At 34.3% G+C, this 22,435-nt stretch overlaps 2 protein-coding genes and 1 non-coding gene across 4 annotated transcripts; 2 read left to right on the plus strand and 1 right to left on the minus strand.

Annotated features, from left to right (window-relative positions):
* Positions 1-1,478: 1,478 nt before the first annotated feature.
* On the plus strand, positions 1,479-3,913 carry LOC108477058 (probable pectinesterase 53). The gene is made up of 4 exons (XM_017779486.2): positions 1,479-2,282; positions 2,374-2,563; positions 2,714-3,156; positions 3,253-3,913. Exons 1-4 carry the CDS (start codon positions 1,981-1,983, stop codon positions 3,401-3,403), a joined length of 1,086 nt encoding a protein of 361 aa, XP_017634975.1. The 5' UTR covers positions 1,479-1,980; the 3' UTR covers positions 3,404-3,913.
* Positions 3,914-4,483: 570 nt separating this feature from the next.
* Positions 4,484-7,169, plus strand: LOC108477202 (protein FMP32, mitochondrial). Of its 2 annotated transcripts, XM_017779673.2 has the most exons (8): positions 4,484-5,167; positions 5,268-5,399; positions 5,555-5,614; positions 6,266-6,342; positions 6,449-6,505; positions 6,589-6,655; positions 6,757-6,820; positions 6,985-7,169. In XM_017779673.2, the coding sequence occupies exons 1-8, from the start codon at positions 4,934-4,936 to the stop codon at positions 6,996-6,998; spliced, it is 705 nt and encodes a 234-aa protein (XP_017635162.1). In that variant the 5' UTR covers positions 4,484-4,933; the 3' UTR covers positions 6,999-7,169. The 2 variants fall into 2 exon arrangements, with proteins under 2 accessions (XP_017635162.1, XP_017635161.1); XM_017779672.2 differs by having other exon boundaries at positions 6,757-7,169.
* Positions 7,170-13,535: 6,366 nt separating this feature from the next.
* On the minus strand, positions 13,536-13,642 carry LOC128286298 (small nucleolar RNA R71). The gene has a single exon (XR_008276841.1). It is a non-coding gene; the product is annotated as a small nucleolar RNA R71 (small nucleolar RNA).
* Between the last annotated feature and the right edge of the window lie 8,793 nt (positions 13,643-22,435).

The raw sequence follows: 22,435 nt of genomic DNA on the forward strand, positions 1-22,435 counted from the left end.
GAATCGAATTTAATTTTCAAATTCGAATAATTCGAATAATTCAAATAAACCGAATATCAAACTATAATAATTTATTTTATTACTCAAAACTCCTAAATTTCTTCACTTTCTTCCCAGAACTTTTACTGTCTCCCACTTTCTTTCATAACTTTTGCTTCCCTCCTATTCTACCCCCTTTTACCCTAAACCATCCTTAAGGGTGTGCAAATTTCGGATAAAACCAAATTAATTCAATTAACCGATCGAATTCGGTTAATCGGTCGGTTAACTGAATTAATTCGGTTAGGAGTTGGTTAATAATTTTTTGAAAGTTCGGTTAACGGTTAATTCAGTTCGAAATCGATCGGTTAACCGAATTAACCGCATTTAATAAATAATATTATAATATATAAGTATTTGGTCTGTTCGGTTAAGTTTTTGGAAATATAAATTAATTGGTCGATTAAGTCGGTTAACTTTTTATATGTTTTATAATTGTTTTAACCAAAAATAAAAAATATATATAAATTTTGGTTAACCAACCGAATTAACCGAAAAAGTTCAGCTTGGATAATTTTTTTTGAAAAAATTTCTGTTTGGTTAACGGTTAAAGGTTTAAAAGGATTGGTTAATTCGGTTAATTGTAGTTCGGGTCAGTTAACCGATTGAATACCCCAACCCATCCCCTCGTTTTTTTGAATTTTTTCCTTTCAAAATTTTACTCCTCCTATTTATTCCCCCTCCAAATTTTACTCCCTCAACTTCTAAAATTTTTTATTTTCTCCCTAAACTTTTACTTCTCATCCTTTACCCTTGAATAAAAAATTAAAATCATCCAAAAAATATTCCTAAACCTAAATAATAATAATTTTATTTATATATATTATTTATATTATTAAATGAAATTTCACATTTTGTATTATTTATATTATTGAACTGTTTTATCATATTGAATATTTATAATTTTTACTAAAATTGAATTATTGATGATATCATAAAATATTCGTGTTAAAATTTTATAATAGACAAATTTGATTACAGAGATAACATGATGATTACAATGGCTTAAAATATTTTTTAATTTAACTTAAACAAATATATTTAATTCGATTCGATTCGAATTCTATCTCACTCGATTCAATTCAAAAAAAATTAAATCAAATTAAAATAATAAAATATAATTCATCAACTCAATTAATTTAAAAAATTTTCTTTCGATTCAATCCAAAACTTATAATTTTGTCATATTGTTCCGCCTGTGCCCGGTAACAATTTCGTTTGCATTGGTTGTTTCTCTTAGCTCATTAGCAACCTACAAATAGGAAGAGACATTAAATATGGCCCACGTCCATTATTTATGTTGTCTACTTTCTGCACCACTGTCCATTGATACCCAAAATGTCAAAGCGCAGTGAAAAGTGAAAACCCCAAAAAATTCCCATGACAAAACTTGCCAGCAATTATTATATCAAAAGTAAATTCTATTGTGTGTTAGTAACTTCACACCAGGATGGACTAACGTGGGTTACTTCTGTTTAGGAGGAAAAGAAGGGAATTGGAAGGGGGTCCATCATCTTCATTTTTGGTCTTGGAGCTCTTGTTGCTTTCAATCTTGTAATGTATGTTTAAGCTGAAAGTGAAAAATGAGTACATCCATGATACATTCACGGAATACCCCTAGCAAATGACCTGTGCTAGGATTCTTGCAAATGCCTGGCAAAACCATGAACTGACAAAAAGAACCGACTGGAAGTCACCGCTTGGTCTAAAGGGAATGGCAGGTAGGGAGAGCCCATCAAGATACAAGGCAACCCTTGCCAGTCATTAAATTACAACTCCATCATCCTCTTTGGGTTTTTGGGGTCGTTAAATATTCCACAGCAACCAAAAAGTTTTTAAGTTCAATACCCATGCAATGAGCTCCATTCTCATTTAACTATAAAACCCAGAATCAATCAATATCCTTCAAGCAGTCCTGGTAGCTTTACTGGCAATTGAAAAATGATAATGAGGCTATTCATGTTTATCTTGGTGTTGGGTGGTGCAAGTTTTGCAGTAACCTCAAACAGGCTTAGCCAATATGAGGTGATTGAAAAAGACTATATGAACTGGGTTAAACAAAAGTCTTCGTTCAAGCACTCTCTCTTCGGAAAACCCAAGAACAAATTAAAGCCCTGCTTAACCATAAGAGTAAACAAAAAACCAAGTCTTGAGGAGTTTGCCACAGTGAAAAAGGCTATTAGTTCGATTCCAGTCGTTAATCACTGTCGGGTTGTAATCTCCATTGGAGCAGGAATTTACAGGTAAAATCTAGAGTTTGTTCTATAGCTTTGTTACTTACAGGTGGCAGATAGCCATTTAGTTTCTAATTAGGAATTTTAAAGACAAATGCAGAGAGAAGATTGAAATCCCTGCAACCATGGCTTACATTACAATAGTAGGTGCTGGTGCAGACAAAACCGTGATTGAGTGGGATGACACAGCTGACAAAATGGGGCAGTCAGGCCATTCACTGGGCACCTATGGTTCTGCAACATTCGCCATTAATTCTCCATATTTCATTGCAGAGAACATAACCTTCAAGGTCAGCCATTATCTTTAGATTACAGTCTCATGTCAACTTCCAATTTGAAGCAGTTCTTTCATCCTATATTTATGTTAATCATCAATGTCGTTCTTCTTAGTTCTTTTTCAGCCATAATCTTTATGTTAAGTTGTAGATTGTCTTTGGTAGAACAAAGCACCATTACCGCCGTCAGGTGCATTAGGAAAGCAAGCAGTGGCACTGAGGATATCAGCAGATGCATCAGCCTTTATCGGTTGCAAGTTTATTGGAGCACAAGATACTCTTTACGATCACATTGGCAGGCACTACTTCAGACACTGCTACATCCAAGGTTCGGTAGATTTCATATTCGGAAATGGGCTTTCCCTGTATAAACACTGCCACTTGCATGTCGTAACCAACAGCTATGGAGCCTTGACAGCCCAGAAAAGGGAAAGCATGCTTGAGGAAACAGGCTTCTCCTTCGTTAAATGCAAGGTCACGGGATCGGGCGCCCTTTATCTCGGTCGGGCTTGGGGCGTTTTCTCTAGGGTGGTCTTTGTTTATACTTACATGGACAAGATCATCACCCCTAGAGGATGGTATGACTGGGGAGACAAAAATAGAGAAATGTAAAGAAGAAAAAAAGAACCTTCTTTCCTTCATTTGATTAACTCTTCAATTTAGGTAGCTGACAAGTTCGATTAATGTGTCGAATTAAATTGCAGGACTGTGTTTTACGGACAGTATAAGTGCTCAGGACCTGGAGCTGAATTTGGTGGGCGAGTTTCGTGGGCGAGAGAACTTACACGACAGGAGGCAAAACCGTTTATTTCAATTGATTTCATTGATGGGCATAGTTGGCTTCCGGTTTTATGAGGATACGTATATTCTTCGAGCTCTAGTTTATAAACCAAGTAGTTCTTCAAGTCAACCAACTTGAGCAGAAGCCAACCGACAATGTATTTATCCTCTTAAAACGGAAGAATAATAACAAGAACAAATCAATATTTATTTACCATTGATTTCCCATACTGTGTGTGCAACAAATCCGTGTGCTTTAGATGCAGAGGGAGACAGGGAGATGGTTCATGTTAATTTGGGGTGTTGGGGTTTTATCTGGAATATGTAGCTGGCCATCAAATAAAGTAATTGTAGAAATAATGAGCAGAAAGAGTTGGTGTTGGAGGAGGATCAGATGCAGAGTGAATAACCATTTGGTCAACCTGTTGGATTATAAAAAAGTTTAAATTTGTTTGCAGATAGATTTGAATTTGATTTGTTGGAATAATTTGGTCTCTACTGTGAGATGCAGCTAAACTCAACTATAAATATAAACTTTTGTAATCCTTCATTCATTCATTAATAACACAGAGAGCATTTACTTCATTTTGCTTGTGCTTTCTTTCTTGAGATTCTTGCTTGCTTCACTTACTGTTTTTAAGCATCAATATATGTTTTTCAAGAGTTGAAATTGGCTTCTGTTTAAGCTTTGTTAGACTAAAATTCAGTCCTGTGACGCATGTAGAAACCAGTTTCACTCCTAAAACATACAAATACAATATATGAAAATAAAACTTAGAGACTCACCCAATCAAAAAATTGGCAAATCGCATGTCAAGTTGGATATCAAAAATTTCAATAAGCGGTAATCTCTAATGATAGATAATTCTCTATTTTTAGTTAAAAGTCAAAATATTTAATATCAATTATTCGATAAATTAATGTGTCATATCAATAATCTATTAATAAATTAAAAGAATTTTTAATGAATGTGATTAATTTGAATAATTATTTTAATTAAAATAATTAAATAAAAAATTATAATGATGAATATTTTAATTTTAAAGTGACAGATATATGTAATTTATCAAAATGAAATTTGAACTTTCTTAAATTTGATTTTTGCTCTTAATTTTATTTAGTACCCAATACCCAAAAAATAGTATTACTGTCGGAAAAACAGAAAAACAAGCAGATCCCATGATTTAGAAGTTACTAATTTTGAGCCTCTGTGGTCTTGAAAAGTCAAAAAGGATTTCTTTCCTTGAAATTAATAGTGATGAAACCACCGTGAAATATCTCCTTCCATTTCCCGAGACAATAGCCACCAATGGCATCCCCCCCCCCCCCCCTTTTAGCTAGCATTAGCAATGCCCCCATTACTAAAACTTTCTTTGGCTGCTCGAAATCCCATCCTCATTTTTATCTTCTTCCTCAAACTCTGCGGCAGCAGATTCTTGTTTTTTGGGTTTCATGTCATTCTAAACCAAATGGTCTTATAACTACTAACCCATCTTTTCCTTTTCTTCTTAAAACTTTCTCTTCACAATCTGTACGAGATTGGTGGGTTCTTCCTTGGGATTTTCAGTTTGCATTTTTTTTTATTCTATTCAAATTTCCCATTTAATGGCCGCCGTGGCCGCTTGTAAACGGGTGGGTCAAATCGGACCTAATTCCTGGACGATAGGGGGAGTTAGCAGATTCAAAGGAGTGGTTTCCCCTCTTGATGCCTCGACGTTTCCTCCCTCAGCCATTCGATTGTCACTTTCTCCTTGTCCCTTCTCACAATGGAGACAGGTTTCTCAGCAGCTCGTAAAATCAAATGGAAAGAGATTGTTTCTCATCGACACATTAGCTTTGGTAATTTCAAAGATTTCTTTTTTGTTTTTTTAAAGATGTTGAAAAGATGATACTGGGAAATTTCAATGTTGAGAATAATGAAAGGGTGCATTATCCTTAGGTTAGGAGATTAGAGGCTGAAGGTCTGCCTTCGAAGCAAGCCGAGGCCATAACAGCTGCCATAACTGAAGTTTTGAATGGCAGCTTGGAAAATCTGTCTCTTTCCGTTGTTTCCAAGTCTGAGATGCAGAAAGTATGGGTTTTTTCTCTTATTCGCTTTGCAAAACTTCACTTTGTTGTTACAATGCAAGGCGGGTTATATGGAATAAATCTTATCTGTTTATTTGCTTTTCCAAAATTTTATTCCTATTTTCTTTTATTAACTCGTAAAAGGTTGCCCTTTGGTAGAGTGAAATGACTCAAGAAGCCAATCTTTCCAAGCTAAAGTCAGAAGTTCAAGGTTCTCAGGTTTGTACCACTTCTGTACATTGATTATTGTAAGTGGAATCTGAGAACTTATTGATGTTTGTGCTTTTATTTATCTATACGTTTTGTATTAATTGAATCCCTTTAGGTTGAATTGTTTCTTATTGATGGAGGAAAGCTGAATTCTTGGCACCTAGCAAATTGCTATCCAAAGTGTTAACATGTTTAGGCTCCCCTTCATGCTGTGATAACTTGCTTTGGGACTTTGAAACTTGTTTCCAACTATTAACATTTGATTGCTTGAATGGGAGAAACAGTATAGAATGATGGTTTTAGATTAGATGAAATTGCTTCAGTAAGTTGATTAACGGTGGCCATACACCAAAGATTATTGTGAGATTTCAAATTAGTCAACTGATGCTCTGCTCTGCCAACAACATGGGTTTCTTTATATTTACACTTCTGTAAAGCTCTACTATTAAAATCAAATTTGAAAAATCATTGGTATTAGACCTGATGTTTTCTGTATTATTGATGGGAACATCTCTTGAGAACTACTTTTTAGGGAAAGAGGAAAAACAGGTAAGTGTTGAATATTAAACAATTCTTGTGATGCTGACCAAGGATTGGATCTGAGTTGATGCCTCTTTGTCTGTTCAAATGAGTGATCTTTCTGAACACTAAGTTATGCAGGAGCACCATTTTTCTTTGTTGCAACATGAGAACGAGAAGCTTCGACATGATATAGAGAAGATGCGCAGTGAATTAAGGTCTGACTTTTGAGTCTAACATGTATCTCCATTTGCCTGTAACAATCTGAATGTGCATATTCCCTATTACGATCATCCCCTGATAAGGGTATTGGTTATGACGCAGACATGAAATTGACAAAGTCACTGCTGAACATAGATTGGATTTGAATCTTGAAAGAGGGTAAGAAAGTGAAAGATACGTTTATTTTCCCATAAAATCCACTCGAAACAGTATAATGCATGTGTGTTCTCTAACAACTGCAGGAGAATAAGGGATGAGCTTACAAATCAGAATGCTGTAACATCTAACCTCACTAACAAACTTGATCGGGTTAGTGTTTTTCCGTGAACCAGAAATGGTTTTGGTTTATTTAATTGAATTCATGACATTTTTTGTTTTCTTTAGTCCTATTATAAAACTTTTTTTTTCAGGAAATTCACGCATTAGAGGCTCAATTGGAAGGTGCAAAATATGACTTGATAAAATACTGCATAGGTACACTTGTTTCCATAACTGCTGTTGGTCTTGCTGTAGTTCGTATACTGATCTGAACCTGCAATGTTAGCATACTCAGTATAACCTCAAAAGGGGAAGAAACCATAGCTCTTTTTATATTTCATTTATTTATTTTCTAATTTTTTCTTTACAATGGAAAACAGCTCATTTCTTGTGAAGCTGTTCTTTTGTGCCATTAGGATTGGAATGGGTGAGGGTTTGGGTAGAGACAGACATCAAGTTTGAACCTTAACTCTCCTTTTGCAAAAGGAAGAATACATATATTGGGTGTTCTTTGTTCAAATTTTTTTGAAAAGAAATGAGAAGTCCAATATGATTTTACTAGCTACTTTTAAGTCCTGTTCAACTTTATCACACAAACCCTAAGTGATGGTGGCTATAATTTTATCTATAGTTTTGTGTGGTGGAGGTAGATCAATTTATAATTATCAACTTTTAATCCGATACTTCCATCAATAACCGAATGAATGACTTTTACTTCTATTAAAACTAAAAACTTTATCTCCTTTAAATTTGGTCACGTTATTTTAGACTTAATTGGGTTAAAATCTTCCATTCTCCCACTTGGCTAATGAGATAAAACAAAAACTTTAATATAATAAACATTGAGCGCGCATAAAAAAATCTAAAACTCATCATCATTACCACATTATTGTGAAATGCAAATGTGAGTTATGGCAGTTGTATGTAGCTTAAGTCACATACTTCTTTTAAGTAATCATAAATGTATTCCCGTTTTAAATAATTTTAAAATTTATGTGCACAAGATCATAATAAACAAGAAATATGTTCATTTTATTTCAAAATCACCATAATTAGCTCACAGTGTCACAATATTATAAAATTTCATTCATCAATACAACCAAGACCTATTCTATATATATATATATATATATATATATATATATATATATATTTAAATGTCTTTGGTTGTAAGCCTTTAGTTAATGAATTTGCTATCATAAGATCAATACTAGTACGCTTTATGGACACTCTTTGTTTTTGAACTTCCTCCTTAACAACAAAATATTTTAATTCCATATGTTTTGCACTTTTAGAATATTTGTCATTTTTTGGAGAAAAATATTGTTGCAGAATTATCACAATAAATTTTCAGCGGCTTGGTAAAGGTGTCGACTACCCCAAGTCTCTAAATAGAATTCCTCAACCATAATGCATGAATAGTAACCCTAAAACATGCCACAAATTCTACTTTGATCGTAGATGATGCCATCGTAAATGATTTAGCACTTTTCCATGACATAGCTTCATCAACTATATAAATAAATAGCTAAAAGTGTATCTCTTGCTATCAAGACATCTAGTAAAATCTAAATCCTAATATCCAATTATTTTCAACCAATTAGATCTTCTATACATGAGCATGTGATTCTTTATTCAAACAACCCACAACATAATTATAAAGAATTGATTCTATTTAATCTCTCTGAATAGTTATACATATTCCTATTGAATAGTTATACATATATAGGAACAATTCTACTGAATAGTTATACATATTTAAGCTCTTTAAAATCTTTTAATATAGTTTTCCTGGGACAATCTTAACAATCCTTGTGACCTATCATGGAATATTTCAATTCCTATCACATAGGATGTCTCTCCCATATCTTTCATTTCAAAATTATTCGAGAGAAAAAAATTTGTCTCATGCAATATACCAAAATCATTTGTAGCAAGCAAAATATCGTCAAAATATATAACTAAGAATAAACTTGCTCCCACTAATCTTTTGGTATATACATCGATCAATAATGTTTACTTGAAATCCAAAAGACTATATTATCATTAAACTTGATGTACCATTGCTGCGAAGTTTTTTTTAAGTCCATATATGAATTCTTAAGTTTACACACCATATGACCTTTTCATTCAACTGTAAAACCTTCATGTTGGTCCATAAAAACTTCTTCCTCAAGATCTCCATTTGAAAATTTTATTTTCACATTCATTTGACGTAACTCTAAATCATAATAAGCCACCAACACCAAAATAATTTTTAAGGAGGTTTTCTTAGAGATTGGTAAGAAAGGTTTTTTTTTTTTTTCTAATCAATATCATCCTTCTGAGTGTAACTTTTGGCAACAAGTTTAGCCTTATTTTGTCCGATATTGTCATTTAAGTCATGGTTGGTTTTAAAAAACTCATTTACATTCAACTCATTTTGAACCTTTTGGCAATTCAACAATGTTCCAGACTTTGTTTTATTCCATAGATTTCATGTCATCTTTCATGGCACTTAGCCATTTATCAAACTCATCACTATTTATGACCTGTGAAAACGAAACTGGATCTTTATTGATTTCAATATCAAATTTTGATTCTTGCAAATAAACCACAAAATCATCAAGAATAACCTATTTTCTCTCTTTAAGATTTTCTTAATGACATTATTTGTGGTTCATTTTCATCAAATTTTTGTGAGTTAGTTTCTTCTAGATGTGTTTCATCATTTATATGTTGTTCAACATTATTAGAACATTGATTAATTGTTGGAACAACATTTGTGGTAGTTGTGGATAAAAGAAAATTATAAGTGTGGGAAATTCTACTCCAATTTCTTTTATATCCACAACTTATTTTGAAACACTCTCACTAACTTCACCATTTTTAAGGAATCTATGATTACCAATTTCTACGGTTCTCGAACTATGATTGGTACGTAAAACCTACATCATTTAGGTTTCTCTAGATAACCAATAAAGTATCCACTTATCATACGAGATTCAAATTTTCTTTCACATGGATTATATTTTCTTGTTTCTGCTTAACAACTCCAAACATGTAGGTGCCTAAGGCTAAATTTTCTTTCAATCCTTAACTCAAAAGGAGTTTATGGAACTGCCTTACTAGGAACCCTATTTAATAACCATATAACAAATTTAAGTGCATGCATCCTCAATGATATAAGTAATGAAGAGTTAATCATCATACTCCCAAACATATTTAATAAAGTTGATAAGTGCTAAAAGTAATATGTTTTAACCATATTCTTAATGCTTTTTTGGGTGATTAGTTGATGTTAATTGTAAATTTTATACTTTTAATCCTTTAAATTCATGTTTTAATGCTTAATAGAGCACTTGTGAGCAGAAAGAGTGAAAAACGAGAGAAAATCTGAGTGTCATAGCAAGCTACATGAGCTACACGGGTTGAACCATTCTACACGACCAAACCACACGGGTTGAACCATTTCACATGGCCAGAAAACACAACCATGTGACCTGTATGGGCATGTTGTAGGTTATGTCAATTTTGTGAAGTTACATACTGAACTACAAAAAATCACTATTTTTAGGTTTTTGGGGCATTCTAAGACATATATGATAAAAATAAGAAGATAGGAGTAAGCCTTCATAGAATATTTAAGAAAACGACTCGAACAACACAATTGAAGCCAGTTTGAAGCAGATTTTCGTCAAGATAGAAAATTCCTATTTAATTTATTAGGAGATTATCATGAGTTTCTTTGTTTCTTTTGGTTATATTGTATCTAAGATGTTTTTTATTTTCAACCATGGGCTAATTTTCTAAATACCTAGGGGAGATGAATCCTATAATGGATTTTGTCTTTTGGATTTTTATTTTACGCAATAAATACTTAGTTTCTTGTTCTCAATTATGTGTGCTTAATTCTTGGTTTAGTATTTTTAGATTATTGATCCATATTTGATGTGCTTAAATCGATGGTTGAATAGACCCTGTTTAAAGTAGATCTTGCGTAATTGAGTGGAGTTGCATGCAATCCTAGAAATAGAATAACATAAATCTACCAGATTAGAGTCAAAATTTAATAGGGGAATCCATAGCATGAGTTAATGTGATAATAGGAGTTTTATTTAGTGATAAATTTCAAATGAAATCCATAGCATGAGTTAATGTGACAATAGTGGTTTTAATTAGAAATAAATTTCAAATAAATCTATAGCATGCAATCCACAGCATGAGTCAATTGCTATTATGCTCGAAAGAGATATTTGCATAATTTAGGAATTTCTACGGATCAAGTCACTAAGTAAAGAAATTGCGTAATTTAGATTGATTGTGACAAATGAAATCTAGGTAAATTCTTTCTTGGATATTGTTTCGCTTCTTGTTTGTTACTCGATTATTTTCGTGATTTGTTCTTTGTCGTGTTCGTTAGTTAATTAATTTTGTTATTTTTAGTTTAATCAATCACTCGAATTATTTGGTTAAATAATAGAAAGACGATAATTACTAGTACTTTTATTCTTCGTTAGAATATCTTTGCTCACCATAGCTATACTATTAATTGATAGGTGTACTTGCATTAATCAAATTTTTAGTTAGTTTCGCAACACATCAAAAGTTCGATTACGCTTTCCTGCCACACTATTTTGTTGAGGTGTGTCTGGCATAGAATACTGTGCACATATGCCACGAATTTCAAAGAATTTTGCAAATGAACTTGGACATTGTCCAGATTCAATAGATGTCCCATAAAATTCACCACTTCTACCAGATCTTCCTATTTTCACTTTTCTATCTAATTGTCTTTCATCCTTATTAATGTATATGTCAAGAGCATTTACTAATTGAGGTTTTTCATCAAGCAAATACATGTAACATTATCTTGAAAAATCATCAATAAGGGTAATAACCTATTTTTCTCCATTAAAAGATGGAATATTGATAAACCATAATATATACATATTTTTTACACCATGTTTAACATATTTATGGATGATTTTTCCTTAGTTTCATTAAATTCGATGCTCCTAATCTCTTAAATTCATGTTTTATACTTAGGCGAGCATAGGAAGGCAAAAAGAGCATCAAACGGGCCAAAAACGGACAAATTAGGCCTAATTCAGTGTTTCACACAGCTTAGGCATTTTCACACGGGTAAACCACACGCCCGTGTGTCATGGCCATGTCAACATTAAACCAAGTCAGAATTGCACACGGCCTGAGCAGCTGCACACGAGCGTGGCACACAGCCGTGTCCCTGTTGAGCCAAAGTCTAATTCTATTCAGAAAAAGGGTAATTTTAGGCTATTTTGGGCATTCCAAAGTCTATATAAACACCCGGGAAGAGGATCAAAGGGGATACGTAGAGTAGAAGGCAGGAGATACTCAAGGATAGCCATCGGAATCAGCTCGGAATTCGGGTCTACTTCAAGACTGAAGATCTTCATTCAATTTCCCTAGAAGTTCTTTGGGTTTCTTTATGTTTTGTTGTTTTCCCAATTTTGAGATGTTTTCCATTATTATGAACTAAACTCCCTAAATACCTAAGGGAGATGAAACCTAAGACGAATCTTATTACTATTTGAATTATATGATAAATGCTTGTTCTTATTCTTAATTGTGAGTTTTAACCCTTGTTTTAATATTCCAGGATATTAATTCAGGTTTTTGATGTGTTTATTCAGTGGAGCAAAAGTCTCTGTTTAATAGTAGATCATTCATAATTAAGCGGAGTTGCATGCAATTCTAGAGATAAGACGATATAAATCTTCCAGATTAGAGTCAAATCTAATAAGGGAATTCATAGACTGAGTTAATGCGACAATAGGGGTTTTAATTAGAAAGAGATTTCGATTAATCAACCTAGAGTCAGTTTTTTTTATTCTTGAGAGAGATAATAACATAAACTAGGGATTTCTACGAATTAAGTCAAGTGAATAAATCGTCTAATTCAGAAGTAATAAGTGAAGTCTAGGTGGATTCTTCCTTGTGTATTGTTTTCTCTATCGGTCTTCTAAAAAGTATTTTCCAACTTTAATCTCTGTCATAATCTTAGTTAATTAGATAATTAGTTTTAGTTTAAAAACATCCTTTAATTCTTAGGTTATATAATAAAAAGACAGCAATTACTGGTACTTTTAGTCCTCGTGGATACGATATTCCCGGTCTCACCATAATTATACTATTTTCAATAGGTGCGCTTGCCTTAGTCGAATTTTTAGTTAGTTTCACGACCATCAAGTTTTTGGCGCCGTTGCCAGAGACTAAGATATTAGGAACGCTTAATTTTTATTACTTTAGCCATTTTTTATTTTTATTGCAATTTAATTACTAAATTTTCTTTTATTTACTTCTGGCAGGTTTTTATAATTTATGACTAGAAGAAACCCGTCAGGACCTTTTCTTTTTGATAGTGAGATCGAGAGTACAACTAGTAGAAACCGAAGAGAAATAAGGTGAAGTCTACAATACATAGAGGAAGAGCGAGAGGGCGATATTCACACTAATACCGAGGAGATGGCTGAAAATTAGAATAATCTGTTACCTTCTGTAGTTGCTGTAAATCCAGTAGATTAGAATCCCGCTCCTCGTACTATGTATGATTATACTAAACCTGCTTTAACAGGAACTGAATCGAGTATAGTTGGACCTGCTGTTAGCTGTTGCTGCAAATAATTTTGAACTAAAACCTAACACTATTCAAATGATACAACAGTTTGTTCAGTTTGATGGTTTGCAGGACGAGGATCCAAACACTCATTTAGCAAATTTCCTGAAATTTTGCGACACTTTTAAGATTAATGGTGTTTCTGACGATGCCATTCACCTTCGGTTGTTTCCCTTTTCATTAAGGAATAAGGCTAAACAGTGGTTGGACTCGTTACCACGAGGGTCAATCACCACTTGGGAACAAATGACTGAAAAATTTTTGCTTAAATATTTTCCGTCGGCTAAAACAACTAAATTAAGGAATGATATCTCTTCTTTTATGCAGATGGATTTAGAAACACTTTATGATGTATGACAAAGATACAAGGATCTATTGAGAAGGTGCCCTTATCATGGGTTGCCTCTTTGGCTGCAAGTTCAAACTTTCCACAACGATTTGAATCCCTCGACTAGACAAATGATCAACATAGCTACTGGTGGAACTATCAATAATAAGACACCTGAAGAAGCTTATGAGTTCATAGAAGAGATTCCACTAAACAATTATCAGTGGCAAGTCATGAGGACAAAGCCGAAAAAAGCAGCCGACGTTTTTAACGTTGATTCGGTTACTATGCTTTCCAATCAGGTAGAACTTTTGAATAGAAAAATTGATGGTGTAATGGCCTAAATTCAAGGTTATCGGAACAGTGGTTTCGTAACCACAAATTCGATTTAAAGAGAAATTTATTTTACTATTTTTGCATGAATATTTATATGATAGGAAAATCGTATTAAAATATCGATAGAAAAATTTTACCGATTTAGTGGTTAGTTAGAAAAAAAGGAATTATTGAAGGAATTGGGTAAAAACAAAGTATCGAGGCCTTGATCTCGTAAAACTGAGTAGGAAATATTTTTATAAATATTTATAAAATGTTAGTGATGTGATATTAAAATTTTGTTAGAAAATTTTAACGTTTGGGTAGGTAATTAAATGAAAAGGACTAAATTGGAAAAGGTGTAAAAGTTGCTAGAATGATTAAATAGCTTAAGTGTCTAATGAGAGAGGATTTAAAAGGCAATTAGACCCAAAATTTATTTGGTCTGGACGGCAAGGGCATGAAATCAGTAGGAAAATTGATGATTTAAGGGCAAATTTGGAATATTGCATAATTAACTAAATAAAGATAGGACTAAATAGGAAATATCTAGATTTCTCTTCATTTTTCTTCATTCTCATCAGCCAAAACACCATAGGAGAGTATTCCATATTTTTTGCACCAAGTGAGTTAATCCTTGCCTTTTTCTTATAATTTTTGTGTTTTTAAGACTTTTACAACTAGGTCCTACTATTAAATTCATTAGTTTTTTATTTTATGGATGAAACTGAAAGTCACCATGGTTGAGTGCTGTAAGTTTATGATGAAATAGAATAAAATTTAAGCTTTAATTTGTTTATAAGATGATTTTATTAGGTAATTTCAATAGAAATTGATTTTTAGGATCTAATTGTAAAAATGTTTGGAATTAAAGTCTAGTGCTGAAATTCTGATTCCCAAAGGTTATAAGGTAGTTTAAAGTGATAGAATAAAGTGTTAATTGAGAAAAATTAGCTCAATTAAGAGGCTAATTGAGTAGGGACGAAATTATTATTTATTAAAAGCTTAGGGAAAAAATGGTAATAAACAGCTTGCACTAAAATAGTTTTGGACAGTAGAAATACACTAACTTTAAAAAATCACCATAAATTTTAGAAATCTAATTAAAAGATAAAAAAGATATGGAATTGAAGCTTATTGAGTCTAATTTCTCATAGAAGAAGCGGTGTAATAAATGGATTTGTAAATCATTAGATATAATAAATTTTGTGAGAAAAGGTCAGAATGAATTCGGGTTCCCCTATTTTCACTTTGAAAAATCATAAAAAAATGAATAAAAATAATTATGGTCTTAAATTTATATTTCTAGAATCCTGAATGAGTATGTTTTTAATAGAAACAAAGGAGAACATCATTTGAATCTTGTATGAATAGATAATTAATTTTTAGTAAAGAAGGGTCAGAACTGTCAAACAGCAGAACAGGGGTAACTTTAAAGAATAAACTGTACTTATTGGCTAGACCAAAAATCCTGAAAATTTTATGGTAAGAAGATATGTGAGTCTAGTTTGAAGAAAAATTAGCATATCCTAATTTGGAGTTTTTTAGCTCAAGATAAAAATAATTTAGTGACTATGACTCAAGTAGACACTTTTGAATGAACTATAAATAATAGTTGAATTATAAAGAATGTTGCATATGAACATGAAATGTATTAAATTTATATTTAAATTTATTTATTTAGATCCTGAAAATTCAAATACGAAGTTAGATCAAGGTAAAGAAAAAGTTCGGGATCAGTAGATTTGTGTATACGAACAAGTATCGAGGTAAGTTCGTGTAACTTGAATTATATTCTTAGATGCTTGAAATGTATGTTATTGATGTGAATATGATTTTAATGTTCATTGTATGAAAATTGATGAAATATTGATATATTTGATAAAAATGGGAAGAAATCCCGATTGAATGAAAGGAAATTTCGATGGATCTCTGAAAAGGAATTGACGGTAAAAAGGATCTAGCCCGGACAGGTGATCCTATTCTGATATAGCCCTTCCGAAGAATATGTAGAAAATGGATTTAGCCCGGACAGGTAATCCGAATTAGGGTCTGAATTTAGCCTGGACTGGTAATTCAGATCCAAGCTCATTAGAGTAATTGTCGTTGTAGGGGATTTAGTCTGAACTGGTAATCCCAACAATACTCTATGAGTTTATATTACAGGGGATTTAGCCTGGATTGGTAATCTCGCTATAAAGATGAGGTTCGTAGGAGTGTGCTCTCTGAAATGGAAATATGTGTACATGAATATGAATTGACGGACCCGGAAATGTACACTAAAAGTGTACCTCTAAAAATCCATCGAAATTCTAAGAAATTTAATGGGATAAATATGGAAAAATAACAAGAGAATGGAAATCATGGTATCGATGAGCTCATCAATCATGGTATGTACATTATTGACACATGGAAATTATTATACTAACTTGAATGTTGAGTTTGTGCATGTTAGGGTAATAATGCATTGAATGGATATTTGAATGTTTATTGTATTGAATTGAAAATATTAGGTAAGTATAATTCTTGTTACATGAGCTTATTAAGCATAAAGTGCTTACCTTATTTCTTTTTTCCCTGTTTTGTAGTGTTAAGAGCTCGGAGGTCGAATTTGGTTGGAGACACATCACACTATCAACTTCAAGATTTCGGTATATCAAGAAACTTTATTTTGGAAATCAATGGCATGTATAAGCTAATAAAGTAAATGTTAATGTGATATGAATGTAAGGTCAGCCATTGGTATGGCTAACAAATCTTGGTTTTGGTATGTGATGAGGTTATCTTATAAAAATGCATGAATCTATCTTGAAAATATGTTGAATTGGATTGGTTGATGTGGATTGGTCTCGGTTTAATATTGCAGGGAAGGTTAGATATCTATAAAGGGGCTATATTGAGTTAAAAAAAGTTAATTCGTAAACTCCGGTAATGCCTCGTACCCTATTCCGGCAATGAATACGGGTAGGGGGTATTACAGATGGCTTACTTGGTTCTACACAGGTTCATCCAGTAATGCAATGCAATGTAAGTGGATGAGGAATGAGCAATTTAGAATATCCATCCTACAGCCCTAACATGGAGAATGAGCAAATGAATTATATGAGTAATAATCCTCGGCCTCAAAATAATCCTTATAGTAATACTTACAATGCAGGTTAGAGGAACCACCCAAATTTCTCATGGGGAGGCCAAGGCAATCAGAGACCACCACCCCCTCCAAGCTTCCAACAACAACCTTAGCAGCAAGAGAAAAAGCCGAACCTTGAGGAGGTGATGAAAAAGTTTATTTCAGTAGCGGAGACTCATTTTCAAAACACTGAAATTGCACTTAAAAATTAGCAAGCATCAATTCAAGGGCTCGAGAATCAAATAGGACAGTTGGCTAAGATGGTTTCAGAAAGACCACCGGGGAGTTTACCTTGTAACACCGAACCCAATCCAAAAGTGGATGTGAAAATAGTTACATTAAGGAGTGGGAAGATGTTAACTGAAATTGCAAAGAAGTTGCCACCAGAAGCTGACAGAAAAGAAGATGAGGAGGTGAAACCCGAAAACAATAAAAAAAGGTGTTGAGGGAATATAAACCACCAATCTCGTACCCAAAAAAGTTGAAAAAAGACCACATGGATGCACAATTCGGTAAATTTCTTGAACTTTTTAAACAGTTACATATTAACTTACCTTTTGTTGAAGCTATCTCGCAAATGCCTACATACGTAAAATTTTTGAAGGAGCTCCTAACAAATAAAAGAAAGTTTGAAGAATTGTCTCCAATGGAACTCAACGAGGAGTGCTCGGCCATACTCCAAAATAAACTGCCGACCAAATTAAAAGATCCAGGAAATTTTATTATTCCCTGCTTAATTGGTAGTTTAAATGTTGAGAAGGCACTAGCTGATTTAGGCGCTAGCATTAATCTGATGCCCTACAAAATGTTCAAGCAACTTGGTGTTGAGGAACCAAAACCTACTAGGATGAGTATTCAACTAGCTGACAGATCTATTAAATATCCTAGGGGTATTATAGAGGATGTGCTTGTAAAAGTAGATAAATTCATATTCCCTGTTGATTTTTTTGTGCTTGACATGGATTAGGATGTTGAGGTGCCTTTAATTTTAGGTCGCCCATTTTTAGCCACTACTAGGGTTGTTATTGATGTGGGTGACGGTAAGCTTGTGCTGAGGGTAGGTGACGAAGAAATTATTTTTAAAATTTATGATGCCATTAGATTTTCTAGGGAACAAGATGACTCCTGTTATTTTATTTATTCTATTGATCATGCTACTCAAGATTCTCTACAGGAAATCGTACATAAGGACACGTTGGAACTGTGTCTTGCCCAAGGGGAGGAGGTAAATTATGATGATTCTGCGATAGGTACGATAAAATCTGAACTAAATTCCAATGAGCATTCACTGAGACAGAAGAGTTACGAGGGTATTGAGGTAAACAATGAATTAAAATTAAAGCCCTCTGTTGAAGAACCTCCTAAATTGGAATTAAAGCAACCGCTAGATCACTTAGAATATGCATTTTTTGGAAATAATTTCACATTAACAGTGATTATTGATTTAGATTTACAGCCAACCAAAAAGGACGAGTTACTCCAAGTGTTGAAGGAGCACAAAAGAGCCATAGCTTGGAAGATTTCTGACATAAGAAGGATCAGTCCTTCTTTTTGCATACATAAAATTTTAATGGAAGATGAGTATAAACTTTGTGTGCAAGCTCAAAGGCGAATGAATTCCAACATGAAAGAAGTTGTAAAAGCCGAGGTAATTAAACTTCTAGATGCTGGAATTATTTATCCTATTTCTGACAGTTCTTGGGTGAGCCCTGTGCATGTTGTTCCTAAGAAAGGAGGCATGACTGTTGTGGCCAATGAGAAGAATGAATTAATTCCAACGCGAACAATCACAAGATGGAGAGTTTGCATTAATTATAGGAAATTAAACGATGCCACAAGAAAAGACCGTTTTCCCTTACCGTTCATTGATCAGATGTTGGAAAGATTATTTGGGCATATGTATTATTGCTTCCTAGATGGACTCTCTAGTTACTTCCAAATACCAATAGCTCTTGAGGACCAAGAGAAAACGACATTTACATGTCCATACGGTACGTTTGCTTATCGACAAATGCCTTTTGGATTATGCAATGCTCCTGTTACTTTTCAGTGATGCGTGTTAGCCATTTTTGATGAACTCGTGGAAGACATTACGGAGGTATTTATGGATGACTTCTCGGTATTCGGTAATTTTTTCCATCTTTGCCTTAAAAATTTAAAATGAGTGCTAATAAGATGTGAGGAAATGAACCTAGTGCTGAATTAGGAAAAATGTCACTTCATGGTTCGTGAAGGGATTGTGTTAGGCCATAAAATTTCTAGTAAGGGAATCGAGGTTGACAAAATGAAAGTTGAAACTATTGAGAAATTACCTCCCCCTAGTTCAGTTAAGGATATTCGAACCTTTTTAGGTCATGCTGGATTTTATAGAAGGTTTATTAAAGATTTTTCTAAAATAGCTAAGCCTTTAACGAATTTACTAGAAACAGATGTGCCTTTCAGTTTCAGTCGGGAATGTTTAGAAGCATTTAATACTCTTAAAGATAAATTAATTAATGCTCCAATTGTAGTTGCACCTTATTGGAATCTACCCTTTGAGCTAATGTGTGATGCGAGTGATTTTGCAATGGGTGCGGTTCTTGGACAGCATAAAGACAAGCATTTTCAACCAATCTATTATGCTAGCAAAACTTTGACAGCCGCAGAAGAAAATTATTCAATGACTGAGAAAGAATTGTTGGCTGTGGTTTTTGCATTTGATAAATTTGAACCAAATTTGATATTATCTAAAGTTTTTATTTACACTGACCATTCAGTTATTCGATACCGCCTTAATAAAACAGATGCAAAAACTCTACTAATAATATGGATTTTATTGTTGCAGGAATTCGATTTAAGTATTCAAGATAAGAAAGGAGCAGAAAATCTTACAGCAGATCATCTATCTAGATTAGAAAACCCACATCTCAAGGGACTTGGAGAATAGGAGATAAATGACTCATTCCCTGAAGAACAACTCTTTGCTATATCTGACTCTGAGGAACCTTGGTTTGTAGACATTGCGAATTATTTAGCTGCTAACATTGCACCAAAAGGGTTGACACATCAACAAAAGAAACGCTTCTTTACTGATGTGAAAAACTATTTTTGGGAAGATCATTTTCTTTTTCGTATATGTGCAGATCAAGTTATTAGAAGATGCGTTACGAAGTCAGAAGCAATTAGAATCTTGGAACATTGCCACTCAAAACCAACTGAAGGATATTACAGTGGTACTAGGACTGCACATAAAACACTCGAATCAAGTTTTTATTTGCCCACACTATTCATAGACACCAACAGGTATGTTACTTCTTGTGATAAATACCAACAAACAGGTAATATCTCTAAACATGACGAAATGCCTCAAACGTACATGCTTTCATGTGAAATATTTGATGTATGAGGTATTGACTTCATGGGTCCATTCCCTAGCTCATTTGGGAATAAATATATCTTAGTAGCCGTTGATTATATGTCTAAATGGGTGAAAGCCCAAGCCTTACCTACTAATGATGCTAGAATGGTGGTAAGGTTCTTTAAGAAACTCTTCTCTCGATTTGGAACACTTAGAACAATTATCAGTGATAGGGGTTACTCATTTTTGTAATGCTCAATTTGATAAAACCCTTAAGAAATATGGAGTTTACCAAAGAACAGCTACCCCTTACCATCCTCAAACTAGTGGACAAGTCAAAGTCGTGAACCAAGAGCTCAAATGTATCCTAAAAAAGATTGTAGAGTCAAATAGGAAGGATTGTGCAAAGAAAATAGATGATGCTTTATGAGCCTATAGAATTGCTTTTAAGACCCCTATAGGAACATCTCCTTACAGACTTGTTTATGGGAAGAGTTGTCATTTACTGTTTGAACTAGAACATAAAGCATTTTGGGCTATAAAATTTCTAAACTTTGATCCCAAACTCGCAGGTGAAAAGAGATTGATGCAGCTGAACAAGTTAGATGAATGGCGAGCTAATGCCTATGAGAACTCACGATTATACAATGAAGCAACGAAGCGCCGCCATGATGCTCGTTTAAAGTAACACAAGCAATTTGAAGTAGGAGATCTTATCCTATTATACAACTCAAGGCTCAAATTGTTTCATGGGAAGCTTAAATCACGATGGTCAGGTCCTTTCGTAGTCTAAACTGTTTTTCCATATGGCACAATAGAGGTAAGTCACCCAACCCAAGGCACTTTCAAGGTAAATGAACATTGTCTTAAACTTTATAACAGTGAGAATTTTAAAAACAATAGAGAGAAGCTACCACTCCGCGAACCGGCCTAACATACCCACAAGGTAAAGTCGAGCTTAGACTCTAAATAAGTACTTTTTAAGGGGCAACCCAAGCACTAACCGCACTAAGTAACTTTAGTTTGTTTTTCTATTTGTTTTACAATCTAACAGCAGGTATTCTTGGCACACACGGCCTAGCACACGGGCGTGCTCAAGGCTAGGGGAGCACCACGGGAAGGACACACGGGCGTGGCCATGGCCGTACTAAAACAGAACAAACATTTTCCCCAAGCCAAGATGACACACGAGCTCCGATAAATAGCCACGACTATACGATATGGTCGTATGCATCACATGGCTAGGGACGTGGGCGTGTCCCAAACCGTGGTGAAACTGCACTTTAATTTCTCAAAAACCAGCAGAGGCACGACATGCATTAAAATTACCATGACCGTACGAGGCGGTCGTGGACGTCCCACGATTATGAACACGGACGTGCCTAAGGCCGTGTGGTAATTTACACAAACAATTGAAACTTCCAATATTAGAATACAACACGGACTGAAGCCACAGCTGTGCCCGAAAATCATGCGCAATCTTGATTACCAGAAACGGGCGTGCTGGACCTACAACAGGCATAGAAAAAGCGAATGAAGCACCACATGGCCATGCGATGCGGTCGTGTGAGACACACGGGCATGTCCACAGGCCGTGTGTGATACTGACTTAAAACATCAGACCACAAGCACAATTCATTAACATGGGCGTGGGAGAAGAAAACGAACGTGCACACAACCGTGCAATACGGTCGTGTGCACCACACGGCCTTGAGACACGGGCGTCTCTAAGAGACCGTGTGCGACATTGACTTAAAATTCACAAAAAAAATGGGCTAGGAACACACCACATGGGCGTGGGCCACAGCCGTGTGGCCCAAAACGGGGCTTACACGACCGTGGTCCCCATTTATCCCCCTCCTCTAACCCTAATTTTTCCCTCTTTCCTATTTAAAACCCCACTACCACTATTCATCTTCCCCACTATTCATCCCCTCCACTCCGGCCACCACTCTCCGATGAACTTCCGGTGACCAACACCCCACTTTTCTTCCCTATATTTCTTCATTTCTTTCCTTTCTCCATCCTTGTTCACCCCAACCCCCCTATCTTCTGATACTATGCTTATATTATTATTATCTATC

This window comes from Gossypium arboreum, chromosome 12, assembly GCF_025698485.1.
Source record: "Gossypium arboreum isolate Shixiya-1 chromosome 12, ASM2569848v2, whole genome shotgun sequence".
Lineage (NCBI taxonomy): Eukaryota > Viridiplantae > Streptophyta > Magnoliopsida > Malvales > Malvaceae > Gossypium > Gossypium arboreum.

Coding starts and splice junctions, on each gene's coding strand:
- LOC108477058 (XM_017779486.2), top strand. CDS start 1,981: ATGATAATGAGGCTATTCATGTTTATCTTGGTGTTGGGTGGTGCAAGT. Junction 2,283..2,373: donor ATTGGAGCAGGAATTTACAG/GTAAAATCTAGA, acceptor AGACAAATGCAG/AGAGAAGATTGAAATCCCTG. Junction 2,564..2,713: donor CAGAGAACATAACCTTCAAG/GTCAGCCATTAT, acceptor TGTCTTTGGTAG/AACAAAGCACCATTACCGCC.
- LOC108477202 (XM_017779672.2), top strand. CDS start 4,934: ATGGCCGCCGTGGCCGCTTGTAAACGGGTGGGTCAAATCGGACCTAAT. Junction 5,168..5,267: donor TCATCGACACATTAGCTTTG/GTAATTTCAAAG, acceptor CATTATCCTTAG/GTTAGGAGATTAGAGGCTGA. Junction 5,400..5,554: donor CCAAGTCTGAGATGCAGAAA/GTATGGGTTTTT, acceptor GCCCTTTGGTAG/AGTGAAATGACTCAAGAAGC.